Below are 20,627 nucleotides of genomic sequence, written 5' to 3'. Positions count from 1 at the left end.
TTATTGCTAGATTAGATCCTGATTCCTAAGCTCAGAGTTCGAAATCTATGCCATGTACCTTAAGAATAAATACGTATTTGTGATTGCGACCTGTCATGTTACTTCTTTGTTAAGATACATTACACTGTGCCATATTGCGGAGGCTTAAATATTCATTTTTTGGACTATTTGAAGCTGTAACAATTGGCAACACTGGAAATTACTGGATAAATTCCTGCTATACAGCAATGTCACTAAACGAATGTTTCAAGGCTGACTGGTTTGTCCCAAAGAAAAGAAATGTGCAAAAAAAGAATGTTTCAAGGCTGACTGGTTTATCCCAAAGAAATGTACAAATAAAATAACATCTTCAAGAAAGTCTATATTGTTTATTTACAGCTGATACGGAACCTATACATACTTTATTTAAACTAATAAATATATGTATATTTGACTTGTAACAAAAGAATAATAAATTATAGTTTAGAAGGTCTATTCTTGGTCTATATTTCAAATATGCAAAATAATCAAAATATCATGGATTTTTTCTAGAAATGGTGCCAAGAATGTCATACGGAATTTTGTTAAAGTTCGAGGCCTCTGTTACGGACTTTCTGAATAACAGAACTCGTCAATAAGAACGTGATTTAAATTTGCTTTACTAAGTATTCTAACATCAACAAGCAACTGTGTTACTTAAGGTAACTAGTTCAGGAAAGTGACTATTACAGTAAGGAATACTGCAAACCAGCATGCAATCTGGATTGTATGCATAATGGCTTTGTCTAGTATATCTGCTTGTTTAGTTTTAGTCTTTTGCTAAGATGACATGGCCGGTTACAGAAGTGTATACCTGGACTAGGGACAAAAGGAAGCAAAATGCTTCTGTTTTGCTTAACTGAAATTAGAGGAGCCAGCAGTGAAAGGCTGCAAAATCTATAACTGAAAAATATCTTCGGAGCTATTAATCTGTTGGTGTATATGTTTATAACTGTAAATAAATGTGAAAGCTAACAAAATGGCTGACTATGCTACTGAGCTTACTGCCACCCCACCATTGTTGATAGACTCTGTTAGCTCTGTAAAAGCTCTTCAGTCAATATTACTAATTTGTAGCATTGCATGCCTGCAGCTAATCTGTTTGCTATAAATTTGTATATACTGTGCATTCTTATTTTATATAGGTATGTATATATATATATATATATATATATATATATACATGTGTTTGTTCATGCCCAATGTTGATTTTTATTGCCTTTGTCTTGTTGGTTAGTTTGTGGCTGAAAAGGGTCTTTGGTGTATCCCAAATCAGCAAATAAAATAAAATAAAGTATTATTTATGAAAATCTCTTCATGTCTATATATATATTTGCTTTATAATGACTGTTTTATGTAGCCATTGTGCCTTCTTAATTGTGAAATGATGTGATTCTTTTCTTCCTTTTGAATATTAGAAGGCAGCCTCATGCTGGAACAAGTCTGAATGGATGAGAATAGGATGGGGTGTTTTTTGGTGCCATGTGAGGCGCTGGAAGCCCTGTCCTCTCTATTTCTTAAAAAAAAACAAACGATCAAACAAACAAATGATCAAGCAAACAAACGATCAAACAAACGATCAAACAAACAAACAAACAAACAAACAAACAAACAAACAAACAAACAAACAAACAAACAAACACACAACAACAACAAAAAAAGACATCCTCTACACCTATATTTGATGAAGCACATTCTGCAGATTTGGGTAAGCAGGAACAAAAGAACGACACATTGTTTCAGAGGATTGTGGGTAAAGATTATCCCTCATCTTGCCTCCATATACTCATGTAAGTGATAATCGAGCACTAAATTTAACTTGTAACATACTATTTTGTGGTGATTTCTGCATTTCCTGCAGACAACGTTCATGTGTGCATGATTCAGTTTGGCCTGGCAGGCCCTGCTGCTCAGAGTTTAAAAGTACAAAACTCCTCTAAAATTATGTTTGAAAACAAGAACTCCTTATCAGGGCTTTTAAGATTCTTAAAATAAGCCAAAGTTCTATTACTGTTGGTAATCTAACAGAAAAAAAATGAAGATATTTGCTTACAAATCACAAAAATTCATTTTTCTAGATCTGAGTCTTTTAAACGAATTCAGACTGTGTATATCGGTAGAATATGAGGATTGTTAGATGTTGATGAAGGAATAAATAAATATTTAACATTCTGACCATTGAGGATTAAGCACAATTTGTAAAATAGTTACATATTGCCAAAAAATCAAAACATATCAGCAAATATTGTATGTGCCTCATTTTTGCAGTCAGTAGAAAACATATAAACAAACCAACAATATACAGACCTGTTGCATGGCTCCTACAATCTTCCTTGTCTCTTGGAATATTATTTCACCGCTCCAGTGAGGGTTTATTCTCTTCAGCTCCTTAGCGATTCCGTTATGCTCCCTTACAAAAAGTGTATGCATAGTTACAAGACCCAGCTGTTCACTTGCTCGAACATCACCTGCAATGACAATGTCACATTGTTTCATATCACCTGCTGATTTAGGTCTGCATGGTAAATAATGAACTTTTATTTATTTACTTAGTTATTATTTTTTGACATTTCCCTGTGCTTTGCATCGGCTGGTCCCATTCCCTACATTTGTTACAGTCTGGACATTTATATTTTTAGTAAAAGTGTAGCTGCTCAATGGCAAATATGCTGTGAGAGCATAGACCTAACAAGGATATATGCGCCACTATCTGTGATCTAGCATTTGTAAGCATATTATTATAAAAAATAAGTGTTTCTGTCAGCCTCTTGCTCTCCTCTGATCCAAAAAGGCTAGTGCAATGATATGTAATTCTTAGACTTGACAAGATTAATTCAACACCTTGTCCTTCCAAACTCACTCCCCAAAAATTCAAAAAATAGCAGTTTCTATGAAAAAAGACTATTTTAGACAACTGGTTCCATTTTAAGAGCATAGTATATTTAAAATTAGCAGATACAAAATGTACATCTTTCTTTAGGATTCACTGAAGTCCCTCCAAACCACTTTGATTAACTAGCTTTTTAAAACTGCATATTTTTTCTATCAGCAGCGGGATAAGTCATTCATAGGTGAATGTGAGGCTAACTGTCCTGAAGGGTTATTTTAATCCTAGCCAATAACCTGAGGTCACAATCAATCCCTACACCTTCTGTTCACGAGGCGAACACCTTAACCATTATGCTACCCCCCATTCTTCAATAGGGGTTTTCACCTTGCGCCTCCAGAATTATTATAATGACCTGTGAAGTTTTTATAACTTGGAGCAAGGGCAAACATAAGACTCACTGGCCTTGGAATATCTATGAATCATACCTCTTAGTCTCTTAGCAGAAGAAATCTGGACAAAGGCAAAAATAATGAAGGGTCAAAGGCCCAAAGAAATAGGAATACATTTTAAATGTTGCTCTTACAAAGATAAAAAGTTGCTTGAATAAAAGGTGTTGCATTATTTCTGAAGTGCATGAAGTCTGAAACTCACGTGTCTGTCATTATGTATTGACTTCAAACCTCAATGATTTGCCAGAAAACTAAAAATTTATGAGGAGAAGACCAAAAAAATAAGGCAAAAATCTGGACAGTTGAGAGGTATGCAGTATGACTCTATGAATCATCTAATTCGCTAGGGACGGCTTGCACCTGTCACCCCTGGGCTTTCGGATATTGGCAAAGGCTCTTGCCACCCCCATAGTGCCTTTTTTAGGCAAGGCTCAAAAGACAAACCCACCTCCATAGGTATCACAAGGGATAAGAAACTAAGAGTAATGCTACTCAACGCCAGAAGTCTAAACCTCAAGATGCATGCACTCGAAACTCTCCTTAGCATGGAGAACATCGATATCTGTGCAGTAACAGAAACCTGGTTCAAGGCTCCCGAGAGCACCCCAGCACTACCAGGTTATACCTCATACCATGTTTTTTGACCCCAAAACTTGGACAGAACCACAAAAGGAGGGGGAGTATCAATATTCATCAAAGATACCCACACCTCCAGGTTGGTAGCACAGCACGAAGCATCAGAGACTATCCATGTGCAACTAACAGTGGGTAAAACTGCCTTCCAGTTTATAGCCTGCTACAGACCACCCTCCCAAACCCAGGAACCCCACTCGGCCTTCCTGAGAACACTGGAAAATATGAAGGTCTCTCCAACCACCATTATATTGGGCGACTTCAACTACCCTAACATAGACTGGGAACATTACTCTAGCTCCAACACCCTAGCCCAAAGGTTCCTAGAATTTATAAACTCAAATGCTATAGAACAACTTGTTGCCCCTCCCACAAGAGGGGAAAACATACTCGACCTGATCATCACCAACATGGGGACTCTATGCTCCAGACCAGAAGTGTATCCCTCACTGGTAAGATCAGACCATAAACTAATCTCACTAGATATTCACATCCCGACCCCAGCCCCTGCCCAGAAAACCACAGTGAAAAACTTCTCTAAAGCAAATTTCACACTCCTCAAAACCGAGGTGGAATCCTTCAAAGCCCCTGGGCCTGTGGAAAATACGGCCCAGACCGCAGAATCCTTTATAAACACATTCTATGAACACCTTCAGGAATGCATGGATCATGCAATCCCAAATAAAACCAAGACCCAATCCTCCAAAGTTAGGCGTCCTGTCTGGTGGACCCCAGCCATAAACAAACTATACAATAGAAGGAGGAAGCTACTACATGATAGAGCAAAATCCCAAAAAGGGAAGGCATCTCTGATCAGTATTAGCAAAAAACTATGGGCACTCATAAAATCATCTAAGGCCAGCTTCGAGAGAAAAATTGCACAGGACACTAAGGATAATCACAAGGCTTTCTTTAGTTATGTTAGGAACCTGGGTGGGAATTCCCAGATATGCTCAGAATTAGTCCAAAATGACAAAAAATGCATCAAACTCACAGACATTGCCAACATCCTAGCTGACAGGTTCAGTGCAAACTCCCCCCCCCTTCCCCACCAAAAGGGCAAATATCTATCCCAGCAGAGTACTGCCCCCTGACATCTCAGATGCTCAGGTAAGAGCCGCCCTCTCCAAAGCAAAAAACACAGCATCAATGGGACCAGACGGTGTCCCAGGCTGCATCCTACATGAACTCCAAGAAGAACTAAACCCAAACATAAAACTACTGTTCAAGCTCAGCCTTACTACAGGATATGTACCCAAAGAGTGGCGTACAGCAACAGTGGTCCCTCTCCACAAAGGTGGTGCCTCAACGGATCCTGGAAACTATCGCCCCATAAGCCTGACTAGCTTGGTCTGCAAAGCTATGGAAAGGATCATCATGGACCTCATAAATAAAAATATTGGAGACCTACAGACACTGGATCCTACCCAGTTCGGCTTTGTTAAGGGCAGATCCTGCCTCTTAAACCTGGTTGATTTCTTTGAAACAGTCACCAAGGCTATTGACGAGGGGAAGATGGTCCACACAGCCTACCTGGACCTTGCAAAAGCCTTCGATAAAATACCCCACTCGGGCATTATAGATAAGCTCACCAGCTTAAATATAAACCCCTATGTCACTAGATGGGTTGCAAACTGGCTCAAGGACAGAACCCACATGGTTAGAATTGCTGGAGCCATGTCAGACTCCAAACCAGTTACAAGTGGCATCCCACAAGGGTCAGTCATGGGACCTCTCTTGTTTGGTATATATTTATCGGAGGTACAGGCTAACATGGAAGGACTGTGGCTGACCAAGTTTGCAGATGACTGCAAACTGGGCGCCATAATCGACTCTCCAGCCGACACAAGCATCCTACAAAAGGGCCTCATAGAAACAGACAACTGGTGCCAGAGCCATGGCCTCAAGCTAAATGCCAAAAAGTGTATAGTCATCCCCTTTGGCAAAAACAAAGTGCCCACAAATTATCACATAGGTGGTAATCCATTAAGTACGGAAGAAGTAATTAGGGATCTGGGGACCCAAGTTGATAGCAAGCTCTCATTTAACAACCACGTGGCCAAAGTGGTTAGAAAAACATTTTATATAGCCCACCTAATCATGAAGGGATTCACATCTAGATCAGGGGAGGTCATCGTGCCTCTTTACTCATCTGTCATCAGGCCCATAATTGAGTACAATGCACCTTTTGGGATGTACCTTACCAGACACCTGCAGCAACTGGAAAGACCACAAAAGTACCTCACCAAGAGGATCAAAGGGCTCAAACAGATGCCATATGCTGCCCGGTTAAAGAAACTCCAGCTCTACTCAGTGGCATACTGCCTGCTCAGAGGCGATCTGTGCCTAATGTATAAAGCCATGTCCAACCCGGAATTAATGGACATGCTGCTCCTCAGAAAATCCAAATCCCATCGAGCTACGCGCTCGAGAGACTTGAACCTCAGCACTGAAATAAATAGGACATGCTGGAGGGACAGATTCATAACCCAGAGGCTCCCTTCACTCTGGAATAAAATCCCAGTCCAGGTTAGGCAGAGTCCCTCATTGACTCTCTTCAAGAGGAATCTTGATGAGTGGATGGGAGATAGTAGGTTTACCCCGGGTATCACTTCTGTGTCACTGTTAGACAGAGACACAGTATACTAACCTCGAAAAAGGGCATAGCAAAATTAATTTAAAATGGGTGGCGAAAGCCAAACACACTCTGGCTAGGTTTATAAATGCCCTAGGGCAGATAGCCTAGTATGAACCTATGAATCTATGAACCTATAATAAATGTAACAATGTGAAGAAGATCCATATATCTAGAATGATGCAGAATGATGTAAATGGATGAGAATGAAGGGGTGAACTTGTACTTAGATTATCAGATTGGAATTTGGAACACTGTGATCCCTATATCCTTTGCCACCATAAAGTTTTATGCACAGATAATCAAACTTAAGTTATTTCATGTCAATTAATATTTTCTCATGATGTTTTATATTATTGTATGCAAAGCACACACACACACACACACACACACACACACACACGCACACGCACACACACACACATAATACACACACACACACACACACACACACACACACACACACACACACACACACACACACACACACACACACACACACACACACACACACGCACACACACACACACACGCACAAATGCAGAAGTAAACTCACATGCAATCTGAACTTAAAACACTTGAAATGGTAAAAAACTTTTCATGGTAGAGACGTTGCTTACCACCAATGAAGCAGGGTACTGGTGTGTCATTCACTGGAGCTGATGCTCTCTGCACAATGAGGCAGGCGCTATTTGGATCATGATCAAAGGGTAGGTAAGCCAGTCCACTATCAGTGAAGTTCTTATTAATGTCCATCAAGCCTTCTGGGCTGCCGAGGACGCGCAGGCTGTTTGCCACTGTTTCTGTGCTGCCGTACACCATGCTGCCATCGATGAAGGAGGTAAGGGCATTCATTTGCTGCCGGACATTGACATCTCCAAACATGTAACCCAGCTCTCCACTGCCACATACTGGTGAGGAGCGGAAAAACGGAAGACAGCTTGTTTGGTTAATCCGAGGATCACCAGGAGGTACCTAGGGAAAGGGAAAATAAGTTATGTTTGTGTTTACTATAATAATTTCCTTAGAACATGCCTGGAGTATCTGCTGTTATGACTTGTGTAAAAAGCAGTTTCAGCCAAAGTGTAACCAAACATACACTATATACACCACAATGCCATTTTCTAATATGATTTATTTTTCTTGCTATCTGACATACTCAGATTTAAATAAAATGCCCTGGCATAGTTATCTTAGTTTTTGATTTTATAGTGTCTTAAACATACTATTTTAGAAAGCTTTGTTGACTATTTCTTCTTTTAGTGAAGTCTGCAATTAAATGATTATTTTACTATTAAAATATATACTTTCATGTATTGTCTGAGACTAGGGGCTACACTTGTTTGAAGGATTACACTCTAGAAGTTGGAGTATTTTTCCAAAACTCCTGGTTAATCCCGTTGTCAATTATAGAGAAACAGAGGAAAATACAAAGTTTTATCAATTATCATTACAGAAACACAGAAATGAAGATGACAAAAATTAGAAGACATGAACAAGGATGGTAGGGTGGTTAGAAAACTGGTTCACAGGCTGCAGAAAGCAGGAATTCTGATAAAGGATGAGAAATCAGCCAGAAGAGAGATGCCACATTGCTTGGTATTGGGCGGTCCTGTAAAGTATTTTTTTGTAAATGGTGCAGTTGTGAAGCTGGCCAACAAAATTACTCTGCTTATTAATGTCACTGAAACTAGTAAAGTAGTCATTAATAATGGAAGCAACATTTGATGAACTTCATTAAAGAAAACATACTGGGCAGACAAATGTGAGCTAAACTTTAATACGAATAAGTTCTATTCAAAGATTTGCACTTTCACAGAGGATTATGGGTAATGTGAAGTCTAGGGTGAGTGACCATGGATGTCTGTAGAAAGAAAAGGACTAATGGTGACCTTCACACTTAGTTATGTGACACAGTGCTGGAAGGTTCTGGTGATGGGTAATGGGACTGTACGATGCAAAAAGCTAGGGTGAACTCAGGGGAACTAATGCCATGTTTTATATTACGTAAAACATTGGTAAAGCCACAATTGAAATGCATAAATCTAGAGGGCCCACAGAGATCTGAAAATCAAGTTGGCGAAGACTACCCAGAAGGTTCCATCGATGAAGGCTGGGACATGTGCTGCTGGGAAGGCAAGGACTATGAAGAAAAGCAGGAAGAATGACCGTACTTCTTTTGGAGAAAATGAAGGATTGCAATGAAATTGTATAATCTCACCATATAGTTCAATGTGTTTTCCAAGGAAAAAAAAAAAAAAGACAAATGTCTGAGTAAATGGAATACTTTTTATATAGAGTGGTAGGGCCCTGAAAGAACCTGCTGGAGAAGTTGATGGTGTATCAGATAACAAAGGGATTTAAGTGGGTTTGTCACTGGCTGAAGCTGTGAAGATAAGCGGAATGAAGCTACACAAGGCTTTTGCTGAAATAAAATTAGTTCACTCTCTGAAGCACTAATCCTCACTTGACATTGTGTGTTTGTATGCATGGAAAACCTTCCAGCCCACAACTGTCTGAGATTAAACAACAGCTTGAATCACTGCCTACAAATAATAAAAAAATAAACAAAAAAAATTCTATGAAATGTCATGAGAAATAAGAGTGGCTGATGAACCTCATATACATCGCAGCAGCAGCAACACTTTCACATTTTGTTTTGCAGTTTATAATGCAAACTGCTAGAAGTTTCTAAGGGGGGAGAGGCTGTGGGAATTCTGTATAAGCAATGCTTTTTAGTGTTTCCAAGCACCTGGTTTTGCCAATGTTCTTCTACATTTAAAACAAATGAAATGCAGACAGATTAGTTGTGGATTATTTGCTCTCACTTAACAAGATGGAGTAAAACTGATTAAATGAGGAAATTACTTGTACTCTAACTTCAGCTCAGTCTGTTTTTCCTGTATTAAGCCATTTTTGTGATTCAGATATCACTTCTGATCTGCAGGCTGTTCATTTCATTGAGTAATTCCCTTGCGCTAACCATGCTATGCGTTTCCTCATGCCTGAAACTGGGATAACAGTCATCACAACTGGATGACTGAACTGAATAAGCTGAGGAATTTTACTCAGAAAATTAGACAGGCCAGCACAAACACAGACAGAAATTTACTAGACAGCATGATGTGTGATTAAATACAACACAATATGCGATAAAATACAACCTGATGTGTGGTTAAATACAACATGATGTGCGATAAAATACAACACAATGTGTGGTTAAATACAACACGATGTGTGATAAAATACAACACGATGTGTGGTTAAATACAACATGATGTATGATTAAATACAACACAATGTGTGGTTAAATACAACATGATGTGTGATAAAATACAATGGGGTGTGTGATTAAATACAACACAATGTGTGATTAAATACAACACGATGTGCGATAAAATACAACACAATGTGTGGTTAAATACAACACAATGTGTGATAAAATACAGCACGATGTGTGGTTAAATGCAACATGATATTTGATTAAATACAATGGGGTGTGTGATTAAATACAACACAATGTGTGATTAAGTACAACACGATGTGTGATAAAATACAACACAATGTGTGGTTAAATACAACATGATGTGTGATAAAATACAACACGATGTGTGGTTAAATACAACATGATGTTTGATTAAATACAATGGGGTGTGTGATTAAATACAACACAATGTGTGATTAAATACAACACGATGTGCGATAAAATACAACACAATGTGTGGTTAAATACAACATGATGTGTGATAAAATACAACACGATGTGTGGTTAAATACAACATGATGTTTGATTAAATACAATGGGGTGTGTGATTAAATACAACACAATGTGTGATTAAATACAACACGATGTGCGATAAAATACAACACGGTGTGTGGTTAAATACAACATGATGTGTGATAAAATACAACATGATGTGTGGTTAAATACAACATGATGTTTGATTAAATACAATGAGGTGTGTGATTAAATACAACACAATGTGTGGTTAAATACAACATGATGTGTGATAAAATACAACACAATGTGTGGTTAAATACAACATGATGTGTGATAAAATACAACACAATGTGTGGTTAAATACAACATGATGTTTGATTAAATACAATGGGGTATGTGATTAAATACAACATGTGTGGTTAAATACAACACGATGTGTGGTTAAATACAACATGATGTATGATAGAATACAACACGATGTGTGGTTAAATACAACATGATGTGTGATAAAATACAACATGATGTGTGGTTAAATACAACGTCATGTTTGATTAAATACAATGGGGTGTGTGATTAAATACAACACGATGTGCGATAATATACAACACGATGTGTGGTTAAATACAACATGATGTGTGATAACATACAACACGATGTGTGGTTAAATACAACACGGTGTGTGATAAAATACAACACGATGTGTGGTTAAATACAACATGATGTGTGATTAAATACAACATGATATGTGGTTAAATACAACATGATGTGTGATAAAATACAACACAATGTGTGGTTAAATACAACATGATGTGTGATAAAATACAACACAATGTGTGGTTAAATACAACATGATGTTTGATTAAATACAATGGGGTGTGTGATTAAATACAACACAATGTGTGATTAAGTACAACACGATGTGCGATAAAATACAACACAATGTGTGGTTAAATACAACATGATGTGTGGTTAAATACAACATGATGTGTGATAAAATACAACATGATATGTGGTTAAATACAACATGATGTCTGATTAAATACAACATGATGTGTGGTTAAATACAACACGATGTGTGATAAAATACAACACGATGTGTGGTTAAATACAACACAATGTGTGGTTAAATACAACATGATGTGTGATAAAATACAACACGATGTGTGGTTAAATACAACATGATGTTTGATTAAATACAATTGGGTGTGTGATTAAATACAACACAATGTGTGATTAAGTACAACACGATGTGTGATAAAATACAACACAATGTGTGGTTAAATACAACATGATGTGTGATAAAATACAACACGATGTGTGGTTAAATACAACATGATGTTTGATTAAATACAATGGGGTGTGTGATTAAATACAACACAATGTGTGATTAAGTACAACACGATGTGTGATAAAATACAACACAATGTGTGGTTAAATACAACATGATGTGTGATAAAATACAACACGATGTGTGGTTAAATACAACATGATGTTTGATTAAATACAATGGGGTGTGTGATTAAATACAACTCAATGTGTGATTAAATACAACACGATGTGCGATAAAATACAACACGATGTGTGGTTAAATACAACATGATGTGTGATAAAATACAACACGATGTGTGATAAAATACACCATGGTGTTTGATTGAATACGGTGTGTGATCAAATACAACACAATATGTGATTAAGGCAAGTGTATTAAATTGGTAAACGATCTCTACCATCAGAAAGTTCTTCAAACATTTTTTATTTTATTTTTTTGAAAATAAAAAGTGCACTTCAGTCAGAAAGTGATGAAATGACCTTCGTGAAGCACCTTTTAACAACTTTTTTATGTAACACACATTAAGAAGTTAACAACTGGGCTTGCAATCCCCTGACTTAGAAGGTAAATGTGTGGCCTTTTCCCACAGCAATGGTCTCATATAACATACTAATACCTGTAAGGAAAGTTCTTGGGTTGTTACCCTGCCCCTCTGTTATAATTCTTGACATTGCAAAACTGGTATTTGTTATCTATGTTGCTTTTAGAAGCTCTAAATAAAAAAACATTCTGGGAAGTCAGTTCTGTAGTTCTAGAAATTGTAAGACTGATTTATTTCTACTTGGAGACTTAGAGTGAAATTCTTAGCAGTACAGCATTATGCCTTATTTGGGAAGAAAACAGTAACATGCAACTTTTGAGGTGTTGACAGCTGTCTGAACGGGTACTGTTCTGTTCATCACACTTGATGCTGTTTGAAAAGAACAGTTTCTACTTGTCAAAACTGAGATGAAAATGATTGCAGACAATACACACTTTAACTTGCTTTGCTCACAGGGTTGCCATGGTATCTCTATGGCACTGTTGCAGTGTGACTCAGAGATGACTTTTCTGGTAAGTCTGGCATGTAGACTGCTGTTAAAGAAAGCACAACATACAATAATTAATCATTGGCTGGTAAAAAACCCAGCCACTGGGGATGCACAAGCTAGTACATTTCTTTGTGCCGGTCCCAAGGCCGGATAAATGGGGAGGGTTGCGTCAGGAAGGGCATCCGGCGTAATATTTTGCCAAATCATACATGCAGACAACAGTACAGAAAGAAGTATCAATGAACAACAAAGCAGGACCCAAATTGCTACACCACAAAACGAAACAAATAAGCCAGTAAAAAAAATTTATTCTCTAGTGCCTCGGCCACAGTAAGCCATCAAGGAGTAACACATCACATTTACAAAAAAGTTTATATAACACCAGCTACTTCCATCAATCACCAATCAAACAATTAAACAATTAAATCATTAAAATAATTAAAAGTTAATAAGAATACATCTCAAGCAGTATTTTAAACAATACTTCTCCAGCAACAATTTGTATTCAGACCCCTAGGAATCAGGGTTTCATACTTCAAAATAAAAATTGTTTCTTTCTTTAAAAGTGCATTCTTAATCAAATTATCATTAAATTCACTTATGAAAACCTATTATAAAATAGTTGCTGACAAACTATCACATTTTCCTTCATGAAATTCATAAAAATGCTGAGCTAAAGGTCTCTCTAATTTTTTTACCCTAATGTCCCTCAGATGTTCCATTAATCTGGTCTTAAACATTCTCTTAGTTTGACCAATATAAAACTTATCACAACCACATCTGATGGCATATATATCTCTCTCAGTTTTACAATTATACTGGCCATTTGCTCTAAAATCAATATTGTTTATTTAGGGGAAAAAGTTTATTACATATGGACAACCACTACATTTTCCACATGATAACGTCCCTCTTGTAGCAATATGGTAATAGAATTTCTCATCAGGTTTATAAAATCTAGTATGTACTACCATATCCTTAATATTTCTACCCTTCTTGTAAGAAAAAATTAACTTCTTCTCAGTTAAACTTTTGAGTTCAAAAAAATTTTTTAAGAAATCCCAAAAATGCAATATACATTTTTTAATATTCTCGCTACAGATATTATAAGTAGAAACCATAAATATCTTTTCCTCATTATTATAATTCATGATATAATTCTTACATTTGTTTTTATATAATGGCCTATTATTATATCTATTATCAAGTATCTTCTGAATATCTGATTTAATTAATTTGACATCATATTGTCTTTTTTCAAACATATTCCTAGTACTTTGTATTTCATTCATAAATATATTATCATCATTACATAACCAGGAAATTCTCAAAAATTCACCATACGGTAAGGCTTCAATAGTATGTTTTGGGTGAAAACTAGTGCCCATTAAAAATTCATTCGGTGAGTCAAATTTTCTATGGATGCTTGTAATAATATGTTTGCCCACAATACCCTGTAAATTAATATCTAAAAAGGAAACTCTTGATCCACATTGTACTCCATCAAAGGATATATTAAACCTATTTGTTTGAATATCCTGTATAAAGTCATTCACTAAATGTCTGCCCCCTTCACATAAAAAAATTAAATCATCAATAAATCTAAAATAAAATTTTACATAATTTTTAACAAAGCAATTAGTATAAATACATTCTTGTTCGACTAATCCCATAAAGATGTTAGCATACATTGGTGCGAACGGCGCACCCATTGCTGTACCTTGAATTTGATGAAAAATTTGATTATCAAAATAAAAATAATTATTTTCCAAACAAAACTTCACTAAATCTAAAACATAATGTGTTAATGGGTAATCTCCCATCCGTTTATATACTGCCTCAATTCCAAATACATGTTTAATATTAGTGTAAAGACTCTTCACATCCATTGTCACCCAATACATGTTGTCTTTCCATATTACATTTCTTATTTTATTAAGAAAATCAAAAGAATCTTGTATATAAGACGGGAGTTTCTGTGCTTCCTTTAACTTGATGCAAAATGACTCCCAGATTATGTAGGAAATATCTACTGGCAGAAACTATAGGTCTACCAGGAGGATTCCTAACATTTTTATGAATCTTGGGTAGGCAATAAAAATAGGCTGGACCATAGTCTTCTACATTTAATTTATTCTTAACATCAGCTTCTAACCAATATCCTAATCTCAAGCCTCTCCGTATTAAACAGGTATAATTATTTTTAGCCTGTTTAACAACATCTTCAGAGACTACACAGTATATAGTTTCATCCCTTAATAAATCTAAACACATTTTATAATACTGTGTATAATGCATAATTATTATCTTATTCCCTTTGTCAGACGGTTTGACAATTAATTCTTTCTGTTTGGAAAAATTAACTAATTCAGACCACTCCCTTTTAGATAAATTATAACTAACCTGTGTCAAATCTAAACTATTTAACAACAAATTAACCTCAAATTCAACCATCGCATGAAAACTTTTAATACCTTCATGTGAAAAAGGGGGCCTAAATGTACTTTTTGTAGTCACTCTGGAAGCATCTATGACACAATAGGCATTTAAATCACTTTCACAGGATACAAAAGATTCACTTGTATCTAAATCTGAAACATATTCATCAGTGATATGTGTATTATCAAAAACAGTTTCCACACCAACATTCAAAAACGGTAAACAATGAAAATAGTACCGTAAGTGCAATTTACGCACAAATCTAAACAATTCTGTTTTACATTCATATTTCTTTGGTAGAACAGTAGGTACAAATTTTAACCCATGATTCAATACTGTATAAATGCTGTCATTAATCTGACAACCAGATAAATTAATTAGAGCGTTAGAATCAGAACATAATTCAATACCATTTTGTCCTTTTATTATCGTGCCATTGGCGTGGAGGCCCTCCTCTTTGTTGTTCCTGCTCCGAATAACTTCTCTTTTGTTGCCTCCCATAAACCCTTTGTGGACGAAAATGTTCTGAGAAATAGGAGTCATCCACCGGAGATGGCAAAGGTGGAAAGTCATGATTCATTATGTTATCACCATATTGTCTATCATGTGTACTGGCAGGTATATTGACATTAGTCATACTCACAGTTCTTTCTTTAGACCAGCCAGCTTCACTTTGACGACGAGGTTTAGAACGTGAACACTGACTGGATCCCCTGAAAAAGGCAGTGCCTTTTTCAAAATCACGGAGGTCCCTTTGTATTTTATGCATTTTTTGCTCAATAACTCTTTTGTCCTGTAAATTTAATTTGTCTCGAATATCACATAGGCAAGACTCAAATTTAGCCCTGTCTATAACAGACATTAAATTAGTACACACCATGTTAATATCTTTTTTTATATTGGACAATTTAATAATGTCTCTTTCAATTAGAATATTAAGCCATTCCCTAGAGCAGAGATGTGTCGCTTTTTCCCATCTCTGCTGAAACACCTTATCAACTGCGCAAGTTCCAATGAATGGCTCAGAAGGAAATTTAATGGCTCTTAACCCTCGTGGTATAATATCAAGGTCCAAATATCTTATTTCTTATATCTTATACAGTGCAGAAAGACATACCGGATCAGTCGAGGCCCGGGTTAACAACGACCACCACCAGTACTGTTGGCCAATAGGGTGCTGGCGGAAATTGGGCTACTGTTGGCTGAAGGAAGAGAAGAGGGGAAAGGCATGCCCGAAGGCAGGTAAAGGCTAGGACTGTGATAGTGAGGGTCGGAAGTTTGAATGTCAGCAGTATGACTGGTATAGGGAGAGAGCTAGCTGATATGATGGACCAAAGGAAGGTTGGTATATTGTGTGTGCAAGAGACCACATGGAAGGGGAGCAAGGCTAGGTGTATCGGAGGCAGTTTCAAATTGTTTTATCATGGTGTGGATGGGAGGAGAAATGGTGTAGGCATTATCCTGAAGGAACAGTACGCTAAGAGTGTTTTCGAGGTGAAAAGAGTGTTGGATAGAGTGATGTTTATGAAGCTGGAAATTGATGGTGTAATGATGAATGTTGTTAGTGCATATGCTCCACAAGTTGGGTGTGCGATGAATGAGAAAGAACAATTTTAGAGTGAGTTGGATGAAGTGGTGATGACTGTACCCAAGGGTGAGAGAGAGGTGACTGGAGCAGATTTCAATGGGCATGTTGGTGAAGGGAACAGAGGGGATGAGGAAGTGATGGGTAGGTATGGTGTTAAGCAAAGGAATGCAGAAGGTCAGATGGTAGTGGATTTTGCGAAAAGGATGGACATGGCTGTGATGAATACATATTTTAACAAGAGGGAGGAGCATAGGGTGACATAAAAGAGTGGAGGAAGATGCACACAGGTGGATATCTTATGTAGAAGGGCCAATCTGCAGGAGATTGGAGACTGTCAAGTGGTGACCGGAGAAAGTGTAGTTAGGCAGCATAGGATGGTGGTTTGTAGGATGACGATGGTTATCAAGAAGAGGAGGATGAGTGTGAGGGCAGCACCAAGGATCAAATGGTGGAAATTGAAAAAGGGTAATTGTGAGGTGATGTTCAGGGAAGAGTTAAGACAGGCACTGTGTGGCAGTGAAGAGTTACTGAATAGCTGGGTAACTACAGCAGAGCTAGTAAGAGAGATGGCTAGAAAGGTGCTTGGTATGACATCTGGAAAGAGGAAGGAGGACAAGGAGACCTGGTGGTGGAATGAAGAAGTACAGGAGAGTATACAGAGAAAGAGGTTGGCGAAGAAGAAGAAGTGGGATTGTCAAAGAGATGAAGAAAGTAGACAAGAGTATAAGGAGATGAGGTGCATGGCAAAGAGAGAGGTGGTGAAGGCTAAGGATAAGGCGTATGAAGAGTTGTATAAAAGGTTGGGCACTAAGGAGGGAGAAAAGGACCTGTACCAATTGGCTAGACAGAGGGTCCGAGCTAGTAAAGATGTGCAGCAGGTAAGGATGATAAAGGATAATGAGGGAAACATACTCACAAGCGAGGAGAGTGTGTTGATCAGATAGAAAGAGTACTTTGAGGGGCTGATGAATGAAAAGAATGAGAGGGAGAGAAGGTTGGATGATGTGCGAATAGTGAATCATGAAGTGCAGTGGATTAGCAAGGAGGAAGTAAGGATAGCTATGAAGAGGATGAAGAACAGAAAGGCTGTTAGTCCAGATGAGATACCTGTGGAAGCATGGGGGTGTTTAGGTGAAATGGCAGTGGAGTTTTTAACTAGATTGTTTAATGAAATCTTGGAAAGTGAGAGGATGCCTGAGTAATGGAGAAAAAGTGTTTTGGTACCGATTTTTAAGAATAAGGGTGATGTGCAGAGCTGTAGTAACTACAGAGGGATTAAACTGATCAGTCACAGCATGAAGTTATGGGAAAGAGTAGTGGAAGCTAGGTTAAGAAGGGATGTGATGCTTACTGATCAGCAGTATGGTTTCATGCCGGGAAAGAGTACTACAGATGTGATGTTTGCTTTGAGAGTGTTGATGGAGAAGTACAGAGAAGGTCAGAAGGAGTTGCATTGTGTCTTTGTGGATTTAGAGAAAGCATATGACAGGGTGCCTAGAGAGGAGTTATGGTATTGTATGAGGAAGTCGGGAGTGTCGGAGAAGTATGTAAGAGTGGTACAGGATATGTATGAGGGTAGTGTGACAGTGGTGAGGTCTGCGGTGGGAGTGACGAATATGTTTAAGGTAGAGGTGGGATTACATCAAGGATCAGCTCTGAGCCCTTTCTTGTTTGCAATGGTGATGGACAGGTTGACAGACGAGATCAGACAGGAGTCCCCGTGGAATATGATGTTTGCAGATGACATTGTGATCTGTAGTGAGAGTAGGGAACAGGTGCAGGAGACCCTGGAGAGGTGGAGATATGCTCTAGAGAGAAGAATGAAGGTCAGCAGGACTAAGACAGAATATATGTGTGTGAATGAGAGGGAGGATAGAGGAATGGTGAAGATTCAGGGAGTACAGGTGGTGAAGGTGGATGAGTTTAAGTACTTGGGATCAACAGTTCAGAGTAATGGTGAGTGTGGAAGAGAGGTGAAGAAGAGAGTGCAGGCAGGATGGAGTGGGTGGAGAAGAGTGTCAGGAGTGATTTCTGACAGACGAGTACCAGTAAGAGTGAAAGGGAAGGTCTACAAGAGGGTAATGAGACCAGCTATGTTATATGGGTTGGAGACAGTGGCACTGACAAAAAGGCAGGAGTCAGAGCTTGACGTGGCAGAGTTGAAGATGTTAAGATTTGCACTGGGTGTGATGAGGATGGACAGGATTAGGAATAAGTATATTAGAGGGTCAGCCCAGGTTGGAAGGTTTGGAGACAAAGCCAGAGAGGCAAGATTACATTGGTTTGGATGTGTGCTGAGGAGAGATGCAGAGTATATTGGGAAAAGGATGCTAAGGATGAAGCTGCCAGGTAACAGGAAAAGAGGAAGGCCTAAGATAAGGTTTATGGATGTGGTGAGAGAGGACATGCAGGTGGTTGGTGTGAGAGAGCAAGATGCAAAGGACAGGAAGAAATGGAAACAGTTGATCTGCTGTGGCGACCCCTAACGGGAGCAGCCAAAAGAAGAAGAAGAAGAAGATTGGCTGGTAAAAGCACTGACCTCTGAGGTAATTTGATATGGCACTGACACTGAAAGGACCATACCAGTCACCCCACTAACGATGAACACAATGGTTGCCCTGTCTGGGGAAGTGAAATGCCTTTATGCAGCTATAACTGTCCACTGTCTCCTCACTTTGTGCATATGCACAGCTAAAGCCATAAGTCCACATTGCATGCAGATAGTTCATTCAGTCATTCATTTTCTAATTACCAACTTCAGCCAATACTGGGCCATAGGGGAGCCAGGCAGTATCTGGACACTCAGTGTGTGCAATGCATTAAAGGCTGTCATGAAAGGGGCATAAACCTATCACCAGAGATGAATTAAAAGGGGAGCTAATGGGGCTGCAGCTCCAGGCCCACATGTCAAACACAGGCCCTCTTGCTTCTACTCCCAGTGTGTAGCTGTCACACTAAATAAATGGCCCCTTAGAATTTCCAGAATCACAAGGCACATAATCCAGCACTGCCTATCACAGGACACACACACACACACACACACACACACACACACACACACACACACACACACACACACACACACACACACACACACACACAGTTAATTGGTTAATTTACAGAAGTTCTAATTCATCTGTGGCATATCTTTGTGATGTGGGAAGAGACCCATAAAGACCCAGGAAGGATGTGCAGACTTCTCACAGATGGTGACCCACCTAGGAATCAAACTGGAGAATAAAAGACTATGAGGCAGCAAAGCTAACCACTGCACCACAGTACCATCTAATTCCTAGTTCAATCGTGTTCAAAAGGCATTTCAGAAAATGGCAATAACTTGTCTGTATATGCTATCAAGTTTTCAGCATACTGTAGCACCTCACAAATGCCTTTTCATGAACCATGGTTTTGCAGTTCCAGCACAAATGTTGCCTATAAATGGACCCTTTAAGAGATGGTAATGCAGTGACAATGCTCTAAGCCTAAAATTTTAGACTGAGGAATACTTCCTCATACCTTTGAGTGTTCTTAATATCTTCCCTCCTAAATTTTCAGTGTACTTCCATGGGGATTTATATTAAATCACAGAATGCTTAGAAAAGCAAACAATGATTTATCAACCCCAATTTAAGTGAAAGCTTACAAACTCAAATGCTTAGAACAGCAATTTTTGCCAAGGGAAAAAATCTCCTTTCCAAAAAAAACACTTATAAAGTGGGGGGCTTCACCCCCACACCCCCCGACGTGGGGGGACTATGCCCTCCACCCCCCCTACTTAAATATACCAACTCCGAGATTGTACTACAGTGATGAAAAGGCAAAGTAATGGATGCGGCCAAGTGATTTCTTTCCCAGGGAAAGAATTTGCTTATATGCCGCTTTGTCATTTTGCCTTTTCGTCTTTTCAAATTCGACCAAGACGCATTCGAAAGAATGCATCTAATAGGAACCCC

The 20,627-nt window shown here is 38.3% G+C and overlaps 1 protein-coding gene across 1 annotated transcript in view; it reads right to left on the bottom strand.

Moving 5' to 3' along the window:
- The window catches only part of LOC122814022 (eosinophil peroxidase-like), an 80,335-nt gene that overhangs the window by 21,009 nt on the left and 38,699 nt on the right, over positions 1-20,627 (bottom strand). The window contains 2 exon segments of the mRNA XM_044086605.1: positions 2,326-2,486; positions 7,186-7,540. Coding sequence (XP_043942540.1) covers positions 2,326-2,486; positions 7,186-7,540 — 516 coding nt within the window.

Source organism: Protopterus annectens, chromosome 10.part0 (assembly GCF_019279795.1).
Source record: "Protopterus annectens isolate FY-2018-M chromosome 10.part0, PAN1.0, whole genome shotgun sequence".
Lineage (NCBI taxonomy): Eukaryota > Metazoa > Chordata > Ceratodontiformes > Protopteridae > Protopterus > Protopterus annectens.
Note: the sequence above shows the minus strand (reverse complement) of the source record. Positions and strands in the feature narration are given on the sequence as shown.